Genomic DNA, 19,999 nt, shown 5'->3' on the forward strand with positions numbered 1-19,999 from the left:
ACTCCTTCCCTGTGTCTACAAGGTCAACACAGCTGACAAGGATATTCACCCCACATCGCCCGTCACCTGACCTCACTGCTATTCAGCCACCTCACTCACACCTCTCCAGACACCACTCACTGTTCTTAGAACCTGAGAACGCAGCCTCTTCCCTGCCCATGGGAGCCCTTTGCACTTCTTGCTCCTTCCCCAGCCAACCAACAAGCACTCCCCACCACCTCAGGTGCCTGCTCATGCCGCCTGCTCTGTGAGAGCTTTTCAGACCCCTCATACTCTAGCAAATTATATACATTTCCACTAAGCAGCCTCATTTTCTCCTTACTACTGTCCATGGTTTGTACTTTCGTGTGTGTGAGATATGATCTTACCATAGCCCTGGTTGGCCTAGAACTTGCAACATAACCAAGGATGGCCTTGTGCATCTGATTCTACCAGCATTCCTTCCCCCCCCCCCCAAGTCCTGCCCCATCCAGGAATTACAGTTGTGAACCATTACTCCCACTTTATGCAGTGCTGGGAATTGAACCCAGAACTTTGTACATGCTAGGCAAGCACCCTACCAGTGGAGCTACACCTCCAGCCTCCACTTTTGTTTTCTTTTTTCTTTTTTTCGGAGCTGGGGAGCGAACCCAGGGCCTTGCGCTTCCTAGGCAAGCGCTCTACCACTGAGCTAAATCCCCAACCCCTCAGAATGTTTTTCTAATAATACATCGGGTCAATAATTAGTGGAATGCAAGAACTGAGGTTGGGGATGCAAGAGTTGGGCAGCTGTTCCCCAGAACTTAAAGCCTACAGGAATTGGAGTGAGGATGAAGACAGCAGTGTGTGTGTGTGTGTGCACGCGCGTGTGCACACACACCCCTGAATGTATGCCCATGCACATAAAAGCGCACATATCCGTGCTAGAGTAGGCGCTGGCCCTAGAGCTCCCACACCCTCTGGGTCTGGGTAGGACAGAGGTAGCTCCAGGCTGGGGTCATGGAGAAGGCAGGTAGCCCCGGAAGCACAGGAATAGAAAGAAGCGGGTAGAGGCCTCATAGATAGAACTACTGACTTTCCAGACATGGGACGGGCATCTCTGGAGGAAAGACTTCTATGCCAGCTCTAGATCCAGGGGGCGCCCCAGTCATGGTTCAGAGACATTTGTTTTCCCAGAGCTCAACACACCTAGTCACCAACTACTGGAAGTGACTGAGAACACCTCTGACATGTTTGTGAAGGAAGAATAAAGTGGAAAAAGAGTAGCTGCTAAACTCCAGCACAGTCATAATGAGAGCCACGTGATGTCGCGGGAACGGCAAATGGGTGGAGTGGGGGGTAAAATCCAGCTGCTGAGAGTCTTATAAAAGTATGGAAAGCAGTTGGGGAGGTGCTCACTCGGTAAAGGGGACCTGAGTTCAGATCCCCAGAACCCATGTAAAAAGCCCCGCGTGGTGGCACACACCTATAATCCCAGTGCTAGGGAGGTGGGGAGAGAAGCCTGAGAGCTGACCTGCAGCCTGGCCTCACTGAACCAGTGAGAGACCCTGTCTGAGAATTTAGGTGGAAAGCAACAGAGGAAGACATCCAACGTCAGCCTCAGGTCCCCACATACCTGTGCACACACAGGGACAAAAGTTAGTAAAACACACACACACACACACACACACACACACACACACACACGGTGAAGTATGGAAAATTCCTCCCAGTTATTGATAAGAAGTTAAATAAATCCAGGGTAAGTGGGCAGAAAGTTTAGGGTAATTCCTGTGAGAAATTCTCTAAAGAAGTGAGGGAAGGACACTTCAGCACCGGGCACTCAGCAAGCACACGGGAGATCACAGTGGACTCCTACCTGCTGCATTTTATTTACCACATAAAAATGTGTGAAAACGCTCAGTGTCAGAGAGAGGGAGGAAGCAGGTGGGTCTTGTCATTCGCAGATGGTTAGAATGTGAACTGATAACAGCCCTCTGGTGGAAAACACGGCACAAACGGTCATCATTCAGGCTCATTAAGCACAGGAGCTGAGGCAGTGCCTCACCCAGAGCAAGCAGTGGGGTGGGTCCACGGGTTTAGGATCCAGGACAGCTGTGGGGTCGAAATGCATGTCGTAGTGGTGCAGTGCTGTGTGCTGTGTGCTGTTTGAGTTCATTGAGAAGCCGACTCTGGAGTCAGGGTAGTAAGGGCTGCTCTCCCAGCTTAGTGTTTGGCCTGTATGTCTGTGTGAGGGCGTCAGATGCCCTGGAGCTGGAGTTGCAGACAGTTGTGAGCTGCCAGGTCCTCTAGAAGAGCAGTCAGTGCTAACCGTGGAGCTATCTCTCCAGACCCTGTCTAAGGCCCCCTGTGAATGGGCTGCCCCTCTAATTCTGTGACAGAGAGGTGAGAGCCACTAGCAGTGCACCTCCACCAAACCGGACGTTGCTACCATTTACCCCATGATATGAAAGAGCTTGCATCAGGAGACGCTGACGCTCACAAAGTTCACTCAAGAAACTTTAGTGTCTGGCTCAGCTTCCCCAGTCAGTTTCTCCCAGATGTTGTGGTTGTCTCTTTGATGATGTCATCTCTATCTGTTGCTATTGTCCTTTTATTTGGAACCCCTACTAGAGGGAATCCTCTTCATTAGAAACTCCAGCTGAGGGCTGGAGAGATGGCTCAGTGGTTAAGAGCACTGGCTGCTCTTCCAGAGGTCCTGAGTTCAATTCCCAGCAATCACTTGGTGGCTTACAACCATCTGTAATGGAATACAATGCCCTCTTCTGGTGTGTCTGAAGACAGCTACAGTGTACTCATATAAAAAAAATTAATAAAAAAAAAAAAAACTCCAGCTGACTGCCTTAAAAGGGCTTCCCTAGCTGATTCCTATTGGACATTTTGAGTGCCAAGTTGATTCTGTTTTGCTTCTAACCATCCATCCATCCATCCATCCATCCATCCATCCATCTGCCATTTATTCTTTTAACTTTACCTTACTGTGTGTTTAATAAGCTCACTCATCCAAAACCGAAATGGTAGATCGTTCTCCAGCCTGTGTGGAACGCAGCTATCAACAGTCATTCATCAACCCTGTAACTTTTTATGGTTTTAAAAGTGAGAGTCTGAATAGGTTTACGTAACCAAAAGGTGCAAGGCAGACCTCACTTCGAGTGAACTGGTGCGCATCCAAGGAGTGTAGAATTTCTACTGCCGGTGGAGGAAAGGACCAAGCTTCTTAGAAGGAAAAGCAGTGTTGGTTCTAAAACGCTGCCTTTTGTCTCAAGGAAAAGTCAAGCTTGCCCCCTAGTGGGCGGAAGAAGGGAGAGGAGGAGAAAAATAGTGGTGAAGGTATGTGCGGACTTAGAGGGACCTAGGAAGAGAATACCAGGAAGCAGGCACCACCCATGGAGGCTAGGGACCACCCCTGACCACTTATGTAGACAACAGGCACACTTGATTCTCAGCTATCAGCTTTCTTGACCTCTCCCAGGCCAGATTCCTTGTTACATTACAGGACCAGACCATACTCTGCCATCCAACCCGGGCTGTGGGCACAACATGAAACCTGTCTGGCTCACCACTGAACCTAGTGTCTAGAACAGGCCTAGTACCTGAACTGATCTTACAGCACACTGGAGCTATGGCCTGTACTGGAGGTTATCAGGCCAGACACCATCCAGGACAAGCAGAGGGACTTTATTAGAAAGGCCAGGAGGACATATATTTACACAGGCCACGGGGGTGGGGAGGGGGGACATTAAATGAAGCAGAGGCAAGACAAGATTTCCCAGCTCAGACAAGTTCCACCTTGGCATTGGGATATACAGCCACCACGTCATATCCCTCCGGTGGCTTGACTCGAGCCTTGGCATGGTTCTCGCAGTACAGCCGTTCGTCTAGGAAGAAGTACCCACGCTGCTTGAGATTCAGGCCACAGTCGCTACACATGAAGCACTCGGGATGGTAGAGTTTGTCCCTCGCCTTGACGATGGTTCCCCTGTGGTGGGGAACAGAGGGACAGGTGACTGACAGATTCTAGGACAAGCCTCTACCCCATGGCCTTGGAAAACAGAAGGGAAGTCGAGGTAGGGCAGGCGGTCAGACTGGGTACTCACACGATCCCGTGGCCACAGCGTGTGCACTCTGGTAACCCCTGCAGGCCACTCAGTGGAGCACCCAGCTTGCTGGCTGCTGGCTTGAGGTTCCGGGAACCACCAGACCCAGGCCGATCCCCTGAAATCCAGAGTGCAGGTGGTATGGATGGGGTAGGTAGGATAAGAACCCCATTTCAGTAGGATGTTAGTTCTGGACCCTGATGACCAGAAGCCTAGAGACATTCTTGGTTTGTATGAGGTAAGGGAGAGCCACGGGGTGGTGGAGTGGAAATAGAGGGTGAAGGCAGTCATGGTAAAGGCACAGAAAGGAGTTGAGGAGGGGTGGATGGTTAGAAGGTTGGAGGATGAGCTGGGCACTGCAGGGAGGGGGGCAACAGGGAAGGTAAGGTGTTGGGAGTCTTACCGCCTTCGCCAGCCTCTAGCATGCCTTGCAAGTAGCGGAAGGATCCAGACTGTTTGGGCTCTGAGGCTGCTGGCTCTGCTGGCTCCCTTAACATCCTGTATACCTCTGAACCCAGGTCCACCCTGCAGTCCCGGTTCCGAGGGAGAATCCTGGGTGTGTCAGCACTGGGGAGGGGAGAGACGGAGGGCTAGCATGGTGATTCCAGCCTTGGTTCTGGGAGCCTTATAAGTCAAACTCTAACGGACGTGAGGCTCTTAGATCAATTGACAGCAACCAAGGTGGGAACTGCGGAGATCTGAAGGATTTAAGATTGATCTGGGTGTGGTATCAAAGGCTTGGCCTCTTTCCTACCTGGGGGGTGGAGACACATGCAGAGCGCTCATCTGGGATGGCAGGGTGACCTCATTGCTGCTGCCATTGTGAGGAACTGGAAGGCGAGGTGGCTGGCCATACGGAGATCCCAGGCCCGATCTGTTGTCCTCCAGACTAATTCCAGAGATTGAGGACCGCCTGCTGGTGGCTGGGCTGCCATCCTGCAAGAGTGAGGCCTGGAGGCACTGGGAGGCCCTCTGACCTTTGCCCTCTCTTGTTGACTGTCCTCCTTCACCCAGCTATGCCAGGCCTCTATGTTGACTAGCTACCTCTGTTCGGACATTTCCAGGCTATTGTGTCCAGCCAGCAAAGGGGTTAATGGTTGGAAATACTAAAAGGAACTCTTCTCCTATAGTCAGAAAGGACCCTTAGTGCTTTCTTTTGTTTTTTTGTTTTTTTTGTTTTTTTTTTGTTTTTTTTTTGGAGCTGGGGACCGAACCCAGGGCCTTGCGGTTCCTAGGCAAGCGCTCTACCACTGAGCTAAATCCCCAACCCTCCCTTAGTGCTTTCTTAAAGGCCCTTCCGGGATAAGACTGAGGTTCAGGGGTATTACTGTGGGGTCAATTCTTCTGGGCCTGCATTCTATTCCTGGTCCCCAGGAAAGCAACAAAAGGTAGCTTTCCTGGGACAAAGCAAACAAGGAGCAGAGACTGGACACCAGGTTCTGGATGCCTGTGTCCATGCAGAGTCCAAAACTGTGCTGACCTCAGCCCACCAGCACACAAGCACACACAGCAGTGTGAACAGGAGCACACGTACTCTCTCGGGTGCATTTAAAGACACACACACATGGGTAAGGACAATGCACACACACCAGCCAATCTGCTTACATATTTCTATCCATGTATGCAGGGTCTTACGCACACACTGGGAGCCAGTGCTAGTCAGTCATCCTGGGGAAGGCCATGTGGCTAAACCTGGGTTGGCATGAGAACGTCTCATTTAAGGGATAAGACTCAAGTTTAGGCCATGGGTGTGTCTCAGTCTGGGGGATGTGATTGATAGACATGTATATGTGTGTGACTGTATGTGTATATATGTGTATATATACACACAAATATCACATATATAAATGCGTATATAAATGCACACACACACACACACACACACACACACACACACACACACACACACACACACCCCTTTCTACTCTGCAATGGAAAGAACCTTTCCTAGCAGGAAAGAGACCAGCTTGGGCTCAGGCAGCTTCTAGTACAGTCAAGCTTTAAGGCTCTGCCTTGATCACCCACCACTCCTGATTAAGGTACCATTTTGCCCTACAAATCCAAACAAAATCAAGAGGCTTGTTGGCCAAGTGGGGCCCCATCAATGCTGCTGCAGTGGCTGGCGGCAGCAGCAGGACCCCAGTCCCCCATCAGGCCCAGTGAGAGCCCCTAGAAACCTGAGCACTCACACATGTGTCTGCAGGGTAGAACACAGGCAGGGCTGGCCTCTAATGGGGACCAGATGGGTTGTGGTCGGTAGGGGTGGGGTTGGGGAGGGGGTGGGGCTGGGCTCTGCGTGAAACTTCAATGGCAAAACAGGAATGGGAGTCAGGAACCAGAGACTGGGAGGACTGAGGTCCTCACTCACCCCCCACCCAGCAGGGTGTGGGAGCTGACTGCAGGGTCATTGGTGAGCCATGGCCCCTCCTCTGACCACCCATGCAGCAGTTCCTCTAGGTCTGAACTCAGTGATGACCTCAGCGTGTGTTTGAGTGGCAGTTCTATCACTCACTGGTGACTTTCATCTCTCTGAACCTGTTTCTTCCCCTACCCTGCAGAATGCGATGGTCTGGCTATCAGGGCTCCTCAGGAGGGGAGGAAGTAAGATGACCTGATCACACCAAGGCTTTGCTGGATGGCTGTTGGTGGGAATTCCTCTTCTTCCTCTCTTTGGGTGGCAGTGTACCACACAACCTTATGCTCCCTGCCCTGGATGACAGCCTGGCACTAGTGTCAGAAGAATGCCAACAAAAGGGGCGACTAGACATAGGATACACAACGTGAGGGGGAGCGATCGCCAAACCCAAAGGAACAGGTGGTTCTCTTCTAGGCCGAGCCTGAGCTTGCAGCAGTCTGGGTGTTCAAGGCCCACCTACTCCAGAAAGCTTTCCTTAGAGGTCTGTGTCTCCCAGCCTGGGTGGTCCATGTGCTTTCTGTCCTTTGTGGGCCTTGAGAGAAGAGGGTCCTCTGTGGCGTTGCAAAGAGTGTGGTTCTAAGGCTGCAGTTACCCATCCCACTTGAGGATGCCTGCCAGGGGTGCCCGGTGTTGGCCTAGGGCTAAGTGTAGTTTTCTTCTCCCCAGATGGTTCGAGCCAGCCCCACCCCCACACTCAGAGGTGGGGGCAGTGTGGGGACAATGAGCTCTGTGTCTGTGCTCCTGGGGACACAGCCCTGCAGGGGTGGGTAGGGTGTTTTTGTCGCCACCCATGGAGCCTACGACCTTTTAAATACAAAAGGGGGGCAGCAGCTGGGGGACTGCTCTGTTGTTTGTGGAAATTCACTCCCCTTACAGTAAGGGCCATCACATCGTCGCTGCTGGCCTTTGAAGAGGAACTGTGAGAAAAAGAACTGGGGGGTTGGAGGGTTGGCAGGAGAAGCCGATCTGCAGCCCTATTGGAAGCCACTCTCAGTTCTAGCCTCCCAACCCCGAAGGGAAGCCATTCTGCCATGCCAGCTTTCAAACCCCATTAGGGAGTCGCTTGGAGCCCACTGGCCTTCAGCCCCTATGACTCCCTTCGCTCCCAACTATGTCTGCCCTGTCCTTTCCTCACTGGTACTGAGAGGAACCAGGGGTCTCACAGGAACCGCCCGCCTTCTGCCCCCTGTTGCCTGTGTTTTCTGCCAAATCTGTCCTCTTCTCCCTGCCTGAAGGGCCTCAGACAAAGTGATGCAAGCTTCTAAGATACAGATGTTTCCCAGAATGAGCTTAAGTCCGGACAAATAACCTAAGACCCTCTTGGTAGCTGTGCCTCACCTCACGCTCTGCCTTCACCAGCCCTAACCTGTCACTGCGCAGATCTCTGACCCCGGGGCACACACCGCTAGGCTTGCAGGTGCTCGAGGAATACCTGTCCTCTTCCTACCCCCTTCTGTCTAGGTCCTTAGGTTTGGGCTTGAATACCCTTCCTCTGGGGAGCCCTCCGATTTCTTATTGAAATTTCTCTCTGCCCTGGTCTCTTTTCTTCCCTACAGAGAGAGCAGACAAAAGCAGGCCCAGAAGCCACACCTCTCACGTTGAGTGCTCTAGATCAAGCTACATCACAGATTAGCCCAGGATTGACCTTGTCCAGGGGTGTGGAGCAAGGTCTAGGCAACTGAATCTGGTGCACTTGGCTACTTCTCTCATGAGAACTTACAGCAGCCCGGTTTGCTCACTCTTCTCGAGGACAGAGTGACAGCTGCAACTTCTTTGTGACACAAAAAGGGACCTCTCCAGTCTCAGAAAGCATAAGGGTAGTGCAAGACAGGAGTGGCCACAGCCTAAGATTCCTCGAAGCTTGAGGCTGCCACCTGCTTGCCCCCATCTCTCTCTAAGCCTGTTTGATCGGGTATCTCTGGGTATGGGAGTAAACCTCAGCTCTGTGCAGAAATCCTGAGCCAAGACCTAGCCCAGCCCCATCCCATCCCAGGCACCCTAGCCAAGAATGCAGGATAGTCTGGAATTGAGTCAAGCACATTGCAGGTGCTTACCTCTTCCAGGGTAAGGAGTAGAGGCAGGCATATCACAGAGGAGCTGTCTACCTCAGCATGCCCTGGCTGTCTGACTATCAGTGTGAGAATTGCAAGGGTACAGATGAAGTCTGTGGGCCATGCCTGCCACCTCTTTCCTGGGTTCACTCTGAGCCAGCTAGAGCAATGTCTATGCTTACCTGGGCCTCAGGGTCAATGTGGATCCTATGCGCTTGGGCCTTGTCATCAGGGGAACTGGGCCAGTTCTTGTTCTCAGGCCTGTAGCAGGAATTGGGATGGTGAGATATGTCTGCTTATCAGCCCCCATCCCATGCCTGGAACCAGGGACAGGAGGGGTTAGGCCTGGGGCTCAGAGCTGGGGGAGAAGAGCAATGTCCAACACTCTTCCCTCCTCCCCCGTTAGCATAGTGGTGTCTGCTGAAGCAGAAGCCACAAGCTCAGGTCGCCGCCTTCCTCCCTTCCCTGCCTGTGGCCTTGTGCCTTTCTGGTCTCATTCCTGAAGAGTTTGCAGGAGAGGCCTTGCAGCTCAGACACTTTCCTCCCTCACAGTGGCCTGCAGAAACTCCACTCCAGGAGGCTCAGATCACAGCAAGGCAAGCCAGGCCTCACACATGGGTTAGCCGGCAGCCAGTGGGATCCGGTCCGTTTATCCTCTGACCTCCATAGCCTCTGGCCCAGGCCTGGGTGGCTCTCAGGGAGGTGAAATGGAGGCTGTGAGGGAGCACCCTCCTCTTCTGCCGCCTCCACCCACTCAGGCAGAGTCATCACTGATGTCTGCCCAGCCCAGATGGGAAACAGGCCATTAGGAAATTCCTGCTTCACCATAGAAACCAAAAGCCAAACACCACTCAGGAGGGGGAAAAACATCGTAAACCTGCCACAAGCAGGACAAGCAGGCCTAAAGGCTACGGGCCCAGCCCTGCCACTCAGTAGCTCTGTGAGAGGCAAGCCAGGAGGGTGTGTGGACCCCGGGTTGGCAGGCAATGTACAGTAAGGCTGGTTAGAGTGTGGAAATAATGTTCCTCAACCAAGAGGCCTCCTGGGGCCTCTCACAGTCTCATGACTGGGGTAGAAGCCCGCTCATGCCTCTTTTCCTTGGTTGGGTCAAGGAACTTTTTTTTTTTCTTCTTCCTTCTGAGACAAGGTCTTTCTATGTAGCCCTGGATGTCCTGGAACTCACTATGTAGGCCAGGTTGGCCTTGAACTTAGCAGAGATCCACCAACCTCTGCTCCCCAGGGCTGGGATTAAAAGTGTTTGCTACCATACCCAGCTCAATAGCTCAGTGATTTAACACTGTGTCCATGCGGACTCTGTGTTTTCATCTCTGTCCACGCTGCCCATAGTCTCCTGGGTCCCAATCCTTTCCTCGCAGCCTTGGCTCTAGCCGCTCAGCTAGGTTTCCGAGTGAGCCCTTTAAAATATCTCTAACCTGCTCTAATACCTGCTCTGACTTCCAGTATGACACACCAGGGATGCCCTCTTCGGGCTGTTTTGCCTTATTGTTTTCTAAATACCTGCCCAGAATGGCACAAACCTGTAGTCTAAGGGTCAGAGGGCATAAAGCGCCCAGTGCCATGAGAGTGGCCCAAGGTGTCAGACAAGAATGGAGGGCTTAGTCACACAGTGAGCCCCACTTCAGACTCTGAGATGAGTAGTAAGTTTGCCCACGGTTAAACAACAGGAGAAGCAAAGGTTGGGCTATGCAAAGCACCAAGCGATGGCAGTTAAGACTGTCTGTGGCAGTGGTTGGAGTCGATAATGAGGACGGTCCTGATCTGTAGTGCGATGTGGTCTGACTTGAATTATTGGATGCCTGACTTTGGCTCCATGGAAAATAAGTCTAGAGGGAAACAAGGCCTTTCCTGCATAGCTCAGGTGGCGGGAGAGTCAGCGGGGGCACCAGAGGCGGGGAAGCTGTTTTAAGAATGCCAAGTCCCTTACTCTAGCCAGGTCATTCGGCTGGCCCTCTGCAAAGCCTATTAAAGAGGTGGAAGATGGCCCAGGCATAAGGGCCAGAGGCCTTGTAAGTGGGCCCAGTAGAAAGAGGGTTGGGTTGAGGGTCTAGTCTGGGTGACCACATGGTCAAATTCCTCCAAGTCTAGAGTGTGAGGGGAGGACTGGAGATGGTGGAGGGAGAGCCTTGGGGTTTCATTCTGGCTGAGAGAGAGCCTGGCACCTCTTTGCTACTCAGTGTCATGATCACAAGACAGACTCTGATTTAGGACTGGAGAAGTTTGGGGCCAGGGGTAAAGTACTTGTTGGAAGGCAGATGGCACTGTGACATGGACCATGCATTCTCATCTGTCCCGTGGCCACCCGGCATTCTGGAGCTGTAATTCCCAGAATGCAACACTGCAGTGGCCTTCTGGCTCCAACCATGCCTAGATTGGAAGAAATGACCAGGGAAGGAAGGAAGGAAGGGGGACCTCCACCCTGCTACCATCCCTGACATCATTCTCTCTGGGAATCTCCTGACTCAGGACCCTTTGAGCCTCCCCACAGCTCTGCCATCTCTAGGGCTGCCCTCATTCAGCTGGAGAACAAAGCCAGAGGTGAGTCAGGGCCCAGGAACCCAGCCAAGCTGAGAGGCCTCAGAGGCTACTTGTGGGCAAAGCTTTCCTTAACTAGACATGCCACAGTCTGGCAGAGAGCAAGGAACTAGATGTATGGGAAAAGAAACCCGGGCTTATAGAGCTCTTGTGGGTAGCAAGATAGAAGGGTCTAGATGACGCTGAGGAGTCCTTGCTGTGTGCCCAATGGAGTACAGACTTGCAGCTGGGCTGCTCAGAGCCGAGGGCACGTCCAAGATTCCTGAGCCCAACGGGGACCTGGTTACGGGCCAGGCACGGACAGAGGCTACCTTATAACTCTTTTCATCATGTTTGAAGGCACTGAGCCCATGGATCAATCAGGCATGGGTTAACTGTGTTGTGGTTTGGGGATGGTTCTGCCCACACAGAGCTACAGGGGGTCATGGAAAGCCCCTGTTAGCAGGAAATGTGGCAAAACTGAGTTATGTCCTCTGGACCCAGGCAGGGAAGGCAAATGGAGACCTCACTCAGCTAGAATTAAGCCAACTGCTGGTGGGAACCAATTAAAAAGCCAGGGCCAGAGCCCAGCAGAGGCCTGAGTGTTCACCACAGCACTTTCATGATGGGATGCACAGCGTGACATGGTCCGTGGAAGGAGAGCATGTTCCAAATCCAGATTTAACCAGACATAGTCATAGACCCTGGTAAAGACAGCTGTTGAGGCAGAACAGCTGTGGGATTGGTCAGAATGGTTGGCAGCCACTAAAAGAAGAGAGAGGGAGGGAGGGAAGGAAGAGGAGGAGTGGGGTTGGGGAGAAGGAAAGAGGGAGGGGGAGAGAGAAAGGAGAGAGGAGAGAGAAGAGGGCACATGCTCACTTACTCTCTATTGCCTGGTCATGTAAGTATCCTCTACCTGGCTAGTTTCATCTGCAAAGTGGGGCCTACACTAGGTTTTACATTTTTAAGTTAGTTTGAAGATGAGCTGTCAAACTGGTTCTCTGGAGGAGGGGAAAGGATGGATGAGAGGTGCAGGGTGGAGGTTAGGGGGTTGTTTTTGTTTCGAGATAAGGTCTCACTGCACAGCTCAGGCTAACCTTGAACTTTTGCTTCTCCTAGCACAGTCATCTAAGTTCTGGGACTACAGGTTTGCGCCACCCAGCTTACGATCTTATTTCTGCTGCCACAAGGGCAGCAAAACGATCCAAGCCCTGAGTTGCAAAGGCTGCTCCCAGCCCTAACCAGTGCTATTTAGGTACCATGACTGCTCCAAGGCTTAGTTTGGGCCTGGATGAGGCAGAAAGGCTGTGTTGGCTCAGCTCACCAGACTGGCTAGCACCCCTCCTATCTCCTATCACTTCTCCAGCCCAGTCTGCCCATACACACCTGCTTACTGAGAGTGTAAGGTGATCGTGGCAGCCTTTAATGCGGTTCTGGGCCTCCAGGTGTGTCATGAGCTCAGTGCTCTCACCGTTGATGGCTTGGATCAAGTCACCTGGGCACAGGGCAGCCAGGGCCGCTTTGCTCCCAGCATGAACCTGTGGTTAGAAAAAAAAATCACATGGTTGGCACAGTTACTATACGGCCTTCTCCACTAGATTTCCATCAACCTCTGAACCTGACCAGTGTGGCCTTGTGCCAGTGTGACCTGTAGGTGGGCAAGCTAAGAGGCTGGCTGAGGTCCCCTCGTGGCCTCTGATTTCAAAACCTCAGTCTGGAGCCCCTGCAGACCTTGTTAGATGTAAGGATATATGAGGGCCTTCCTCTAGCCTGGGCCAAGCAGAATGTAGGCACAGCACGACATACAAGGGACACTCAGACACTCAAGGACATTTATGCCCAGACATACACAGAGCACGGGCACATCATAAGTATTTCACACTGACAATGCTCTACTCAGGCAGCCCCCGACCTTACTTATTGGATCTCACCTCTCAGGCCTGCCACACATTTTTTGCCTGCTCCACCATTGCTATGGCTACCCCATAGAAACACCTGTAGGGCACTTAAAGGCACCAGACAGCACTGACATCTTTATGGGCCCATACGTTGGTATAATCTCCTGACTCCTTAACTCTGCTTATCACCTAGTCTACTCCTCCCTCAGGCCCAGTTACTCTGAGAGCAACTCCCTGTGTCCCCCATTATCTGCCACCCCACACTGCTAATGCATCATTACCACTGAAAGGAGGAGGTGTGTATATCCCCCTCCTTAGGCAAGTTCAAAGCCATCCAGTTCCAACCACCAGCCCGCACTCCGAGGTTATAACCCCATCTCTGCTTCCTCTGCTGGATCCTCTATTTGACCCAACAGACTCAAGCACTTCCGGTCATCTGATGAAGGCCATGGGTTGGGGGTAGGGAAAGGCTCAGCAACATTTAAATAAGAACCTGGGGACTGAGGCGCCCGGGCACCCTGGAAACAAATAGAGAACAGACAAGGAGTCCTCATTCTTGCCCAGTATCAGCAGCCAGCACCTCTCTGTGGCTTAAGAATTACTAATGACCTTGTTCCTATCAGTGTGGCTGGGGGTGGGAGCTCTTGGCAACTCAGACTCAGCTCAGTCAGTTTCTAATAGAGAGTGGACAAAGCCGGGTGCTGGCAGTTCCTTGGCTAGAAGCTTCATGTGGGCACTGCCCAAGCTGCCTTGCCCTAAAATAGGCTGCCTCAAGAAATATTATTTTCCCCCACTCCCCCACATGAGGTATGCATATATGTGAGTATGAGTGTGTGTGTGTGTGTGTGTGTGTGTGTGTGTGTGTATACACTCACTCACCTGTGTGTGCATGTGTAGAAGCCAGAGTTGGCACCCAGTGTCTTTCTCTCTCTCTTTACTGAGACAGGTTTTTTGTTGGTTGTGATGGTGGAGTTTGTTGTTATTGTTGTTGTTGTTGTTTTTGTTTTTGTTTTTGTTTTTGAGACAGGGTTTCTCTGTGTAGTCTTGGCTGTCCAGGAACTTGCTCTGTAGACCAGGCTGGCCTTGAACTCAGAGATCTGCCTGTCTCTGCCTCCGGAGTGCTGGGTTGAAAGGCATGCAGCACCCCTGCCTGCACTCTTGCTGAACCTGGAGTTCACCATTTTTGGCTAGACTACCTGGCCAGTGAGCTTCTATCTGTCACCACCTACCCCAGTGCTGGTTATGGGCAGGCTCTGCCACATTCAGCTTTTGCTTGAGTCCTGGGGATCCAAACACAGGTCCTTATGCAATCGTTCTGCCTATGGAGCCATCTCCCCAGCCCTGCACCTGGCTTTTTATGTGGGGGCTGGAGATTAAATTCATCCATGTGTTTACATGGCAAACTCTTTACTGACTGAGTTATCTCCCCATCTCCCTCAAGGAAAGTTCTCTTCAAAAGCATGATCCCCTAGCCAACAGGTCCACCATAAATATTCATTCTCTGGGCTTGGGCATGAGGCACTTGCACGAGCCTGTCCCCTTGGGGCAGGTGCCCACTTGGCACCATCTGATCCCATTCTCCTGTCAAGCTTTCGCTCAGAGCTCCCTGCTCTTCATGATACCTGATCTCTGCCAACGCTTTACCATATCTGGCACAGGGCAACATCTCAGTCACTAGGTGAGGCTAAAGCTGTTCTCATGCCTACCTACAGATGAATAAAGAGGGGGTTGGAGCAAGGACACTTTGGCCCAGTCCCCCCCACTGGACAAGAGTCTTCTTCCTTAGGGCTAGTTTGCTACAAGATGACTCAGCCAGCACAAGGGGTACATTCAGGTCCCTGTAGGTGGAGGAAGTTCCTGGAAGCAGAGGTGTCTGGGATGTGGCCAGCTACATTGAGCTTGGGGAGTTCTGGTCAAAGAGGGCTCGAAGCCAGGAAACCGTGACTCCCAGCCGCCCTTTAGAAGCATTGTCTCCCGAGTTCTCAAGGCAAGCCCATTTCCTAGACTAGGCAACCGAGGTCCAAAGAAGACAAAGACATGTTTAGTGAATAGATGGCTGAGTCTGAATTCTAACCTAGGTCAGGTGGGTCCAAAGCAGAGCTTACACTGTTAACCACTGTGCTTTTCTGCAAAAGGAAGAGTGTGTCACCAGTAAGGATAGCATTCCAGGTGGGAACCTGGCATTACAATGGCTTATCCAGGTGAGAAGGAAGGAGGCTTGTGTGGCTTATAGCATCACTGGTGAAGGGATCGTGGGAGTGACCAAGGCAGAAAAGTTGCAGGCACTAGGTTTTGCAGGGTGTGTGGGTCCTGGGGTGAGAGACGCTGGAATTTCTTGTGGGGTTGGGGACCGTGGAATGTTCTAAACAAGGACATCACAGGAAGGAGTGGGATTTGGTCAGTTGTCTAGCTGTGCAGTACTAGATAACCAGACAGAAGAAAGACGGGAGGGAACAGTGAGGTCAGATGGGAATGTGGGGTATGAATCAGTCCCTCACCTGCTGCATTCCAGCCCCCGCTGTGCCCACTACAGAAGCCTGTGGTGGGTGGGAGCCACAGAGGGTCATATCATTCTCACAGACAGTCACAGCAACTTCCAAACAGACCTGGACTCCTGCTCACAGCCCCTTTCTCTGTGTACTTTAACGTCTCTGTGCCCCAGCCTCCTGATCTACAGTATGAGGCCAGGGTTTAAGGATTATTTTGGGGACTTCCAGTGACAGTCGTGGCATATAACATCTGTGCAAGAGGCTAGGCATGCATCAGTGCTCCTCCCAAGGACTGGTTGTTGGGGAAGTCCTGGTTCCAGCACCCGATAGGGTGGGACCTGGCACATTGACACTTGGAAAAGACCTGTGGTCATTACAGTCTGTCTATAAGGATGGAGCCCTAAACATTATTCTTGGGGATCCTAGATGATTTCTGGGCCTAAACTGTAAGCTCCCAGTCCAGCTAAACAATCAGCCACCCCACTGTCTGCATGAGGCTGTCCGTTTCTACTGGACTCCGGGTAAAGGAGACTCTGAAAACATAGGAGGGGCTCTAAAAGGACACAGGAAGGATCTAGAAGCCCTTTAGTGAGGACACTCCCACATATCACCAACCCCTTTAGTGTTGCCCCTGAGGTACCTGCTAGGCAAGTTATGGCCTGCACCTCCCCGGCTCTGTAAATCTCCCAAATCCCACCCTAACCCAGGCTCAGTTACCATGGCTCCTTATGTCTGAGCTACTACTACATGATTTTGGAGGATAAAGGGGATTCCTCTCTCCCAAATAGTCTATCAGGGACCTGCATCTCCTCCCACCAAGTCCCCATCAATGCCAAACAAGGCCTGGGCAGCCTCTGCTGACGAGTGAAGGCCTTTCCCTGTTGGACAGGCAGCCGCGTGGGCAACAGATGTCTTAGCTCTTAGCCGCCTCCGGCAGTCAGCCGTGGCCACTGAGCCTGTCAGCCTGTCAGCGGCCTCACACCCAGGGTGCCTGGCCTGCCGGCTGGCCTAACACCCTCACCATTCCTTCTTTGTAGATACATAGCATGATCCACCAGGCATAGATGCTCTGTCGTCCCCCCTCCAATCCCCGCCCCCAGCAGGGATCTCTAGGGAGAACAAGGAGATGAAAGTCACACGGGTGTGCTAAGGCATACCTCACTTGGCCCCAGGGACCTAGTGGTAAAGACAGATGTGGGAAGCCTCCTAGGACAGCTGGTCCTGCCTGTCACCCAGGCCCGGTAGTGAGAATTCTGCGATTCCACACCCACCTAGTGCCTACCGCTTCCCAAGAACTGAAAAGAAGTCTCTAAAGCTTGTCCCGGCCTTCAGGGCCAGAGGAAGCAGCAAAGTGGTTTTCCCTGACACAAGTCCCCACAGACTTAAGCAGCCTCTGTGGGGTGAAGGGATGTCCATATATGTCCCCTCCCTCTGGACCCAGAGCCACCAAGGGAAGAGCCTGGGTTCTCTCTTTTGGCTCCAAGGCTGGGGAATCCCTGCCTCAGGCCCAGAGCCCCTCCCTGCTCTATCTTCAGACCAACTCCCTCTCCCGGGTTATGCCCCCTTCTCTTCTCTGCCCAAGGTCTAGGAACAGGGTATGGTCCTGGGACCCGTGAGGAGCTGGGCTGAGGTTGTCCTGGTCCCTGGCTTTGTGCTGGTTTGTAAGGAGAGGGATCAAGCCTCATTGTCTCCCCCTTGCCTGGAATTCAACAGCCCCTCTTGGTCACTTCCCCCAGAATGACTGAGGCCCGGAGAGGAGAAACTGAAGTTCAGAGTGGGGAAGCGGCATGTGGACTTCTGAGGACAGCAAGACCCTCCTAAGGCCACCCAGACCTTTAATAGGGGAAGTGGTTTTCAGTTACTTTGCCCCAAAACTTCAGGCAGGGTTGGGTCTCAGGAGTTTCTGGGCCTCTATAGAGCTGTCCAGACTCAAGGCCCATGTCTGACTGTTCTTCCCTGGCCCCCAGCAACTTCCCCTAAAGAAACTTAGCAGCGGGAAGCTGGTGTATGAACTCTTGGGGACTCTCACCACTAAACGGGACAGGCAGGCTGTGCGGGAATGTGGGGGGTGGGTGGGATTGTGTTGCCCTGCTGGAACCCCCCTCCACAGCATGGGGGTCACCCAGACCAACCCTCTGCTTTCAAGGTTCCAACACATCGAGGATCTGGGTCCTGGGTCTACTACAAGGACAAGGTCTAAGTCCCGGGACCACCCCGCTGCCCCGCGGGGGTCGGACTCACCCGCGAGATGGTGAGGGGGGCACTGAAGTCACGGCCGCCCACCAGGCGGAAGCCCCAGGGTGAAGGGCCGCGCAGGGTCACCGAGTGGGTCATCGCGGGCCGGAGCTGCAGCCGGAGCTGGAGCCGGACACGGAGGAGTCGCCGCCGCCGTTGCCGCCGCCTGGCCGCCCCGCCCCGCCCCCGGGCTGCCCGCCCCCGAGCCCCCCCTCCGTCCGTGCCCGCGCCCCGCGCGCACACCGATTGGTCCCGCGGACTCCCGACCCTCCCACTTTGGGGGCTCCGAGGACCCGCCCCTCACTTTCCCAGGCTAAACCCCGCACCCCCCACCCGCTTATTGAAGCCCCCAGAATAGAGTCCGCTCCGATGTCTGAGTTCTGCCTAGCTGCGGAGCCGAGCAATTTGTGGAAACTCAGACACTAGGCACCGGCCCTTTGAAGTCGCTTTTACGGGCTGGTGCTCTAGCCCGGGGAGGGATGCAGGGCTGCGGTGGCTCTGATGGGGGATGGGGCAGCGCCTTGTTCCCAAACCACTTCTCCGTTCTGGCGGGCCAACCTGCCTCCCCACCGCTCAGCGTGTGGAGCTCTCTGAACACCAGCGCACTTGGAACCTTGGACTTGAGGAGCCCTGGACTAGGGACACAGACCCAAGACAGCAGCAAGCCATGGGTCTAGGGGGGGGGGGGGATCCTACGGGTAGGCGTGGGCGGAGTAGAAACAGAAAGGTGCCCAAACTAGTTTGCAAAGGCCAGGCTGATTTCCTAGAGGATTTGACCTCTCTCTGGCATCTAGAAGCAAGGCGCATGTTTTTTTCCAGGTGCCCCTGCTTCTTGGGCTTTGTATTGTTGCCATCTCCCTTCAGGTCATCTTGTCTGCCAGGAGTGTTGTGTCTCTTAGCTTTCTGGAAAGGAGAGTGACTGGAGCAGTTCCTGTCTCCCTGTGGAGGTGGAGGAGTGGAAGTACTTGGCGCTCTTCCCCCCAGGGTTCTTCTCCCCCAGTCTACACTTGCAACCACTGTGCGCCAGGATGTCCTTTAACAGCTTCTGGAGGTGCAATGGTTTAGCCAGACTCCTCCCTGGGTACCACAGACTGACCACATCAGCCAGCAATCGCTTCTCCAGACCCAGAGGAGGCTCCTAGTTTAGTCAGTATTCTTGGCAAACCCGTGTTCTCTCTTACCCTGTTGTGACATGTGACATGTGAGTGACACGGACTGCGTGTGTGACGGCGATGCTCACAGGGTAGCAGATGAGAGGAACCACTAGATCTCCAACACCTGGCAAAGAGAAGAACCGCTCTAGGGCTACAATGTAGGAATGTCCATCCAGAATGTCTTCCTGGTGGCAAAAAGTGTGACTGATTGAGAGGTACAAAGCAGGAATGTCCCATGCAGGGATGTCCTCCTGGTAGGGACGGTGCTGCTATCTTCTCAACTGGGAGAGGAGTGACAGGGATTGAGTGTGTGACACTGCCACATGTTTGAGTAGGTGGAGAGTGAGGGGGGCACACAGATGCTGGGCTCACAGTACTGTGTAGCAGAGATTTGCGCTTGGCTTCCTGCAAACACAGGTCCCACGTTGACAGGCATATGGGAAGGAACGACAGAAGGGTCTCTGAATGGTCTCTGGGGACTGTTGACCAGAAGCTTCCAGCAATTGGATCAAACAACCATCATCAACCACTGGTTGTCCTTAGGGTTGAATGTGCAACAAGGGCCGTGGTCAGAGGCCTCTCCTCTGGACCCCTAAGAGCCACAGCAAATGTGACAGTGATGAACCTTGCTGGGGGTTGGGTGATGAGTGGCGAGGAGAACAGGTGGGTCTTCAGGAATCTGTGGGAACTCCCTTCCCAGTGCACCTCATAGTGGATTCTGGGAACTTTTTACCAGATGTTCTTGTTTCTCTCTATTGATTTACACATCCCCAAGACTTGCGCTCTCCCCATCCTGAATCACATTGCCTTCTTTGTGGGAGGGACAGGTCATAGCCATAGACTTCCCAAGGATGACCTTGCCAGCATCTTTCTTTAGAAGCTTCTCTCACAGGACAGGAGATGAAGGTGAAGTGGGAAAGGTGGTTCTAGAATCTGCTATAAATATTGTGCAGAGTCCAGGCAGTTTAAAAGGGGCATGAAATCCAGGCCTGTGCTGTCATCATCCACATGGGCTCTTGGTGACATTCCTGACCTGAAGGCACCAGAAGCCACCTTTAAAAATATTTTCCTGTGGGAGAAAGGACTGGGTAGTTTGCGGTCCTGGAGGGTAGGGGTAGTTCTTAAACAGTAGACATACTGCGTGGCTA

The 19,999-nt window shown here is 52.9% G+C and overlaps 1 protein-coding gene across 5 annotated transcripts; it reads right to left on the bottom strand.

Annotated features, from left to right (window-relative positions):
- Positions 1-3,636: 3,636 nt before the first annotated feature.
- On the bottom strand, positions 3,637-17,889 carry Pdlim4 (PDZ and LIM domain 4). 5 transcript variants are annotated; one of them, NM_001393872.1, is made up of 7 exons: positions 17,704-17,852; positions 12,462-12,613; positions 8,726-8,804; positions 4,831-5,012; positions 4,480-4,643; positions 4,079-4,194; positions 3,637-3,958 (listed from the first exon to the last, which is right to left on the bottom strand). In NM_001393872.1, the coding sequence occupies exons 1-7, from the start codon at positions 17,794-17,796 to the stop codon at positions 3,902-3,904; spliced, it is 843 nt and encodes a 280-aa protein (NP_001380801.1). In that variant the 5' UTR covers positions 17,797-17,852; the 3' UTR covers positions 3,637-3,901. The 5 variants fall into 5 exon arrangements, with proteins under 5 accessions (NP_001380801.1, NP_058758.2, NP_001380800.1 ...); NM_017062.3 differs by having other exon boundaries at positions 4,077-4,194; NM_001393871.1 differs by having other exon boundaries at positions 4,077-4,194; positions 4,831-5,027.
- Between the last annotated feature and the right edge of the window lie 2,110 nt (positions 17,890-19,999).

Source organism: Rattus norvegicus, chromosome 10 (genome assembly GCF_036323735.1).
Source record: "Rattus norvegicus strain BN/NHsdMcwi chromosome 10, GRCr8, whole genome shotgun sequence".
Classification (NCBI taxonomy): Eukaryota; Metazoa; Chordata; class Mammalia; order Rodentia; family Muridae; genus Rattus; species Rattus norvegicus.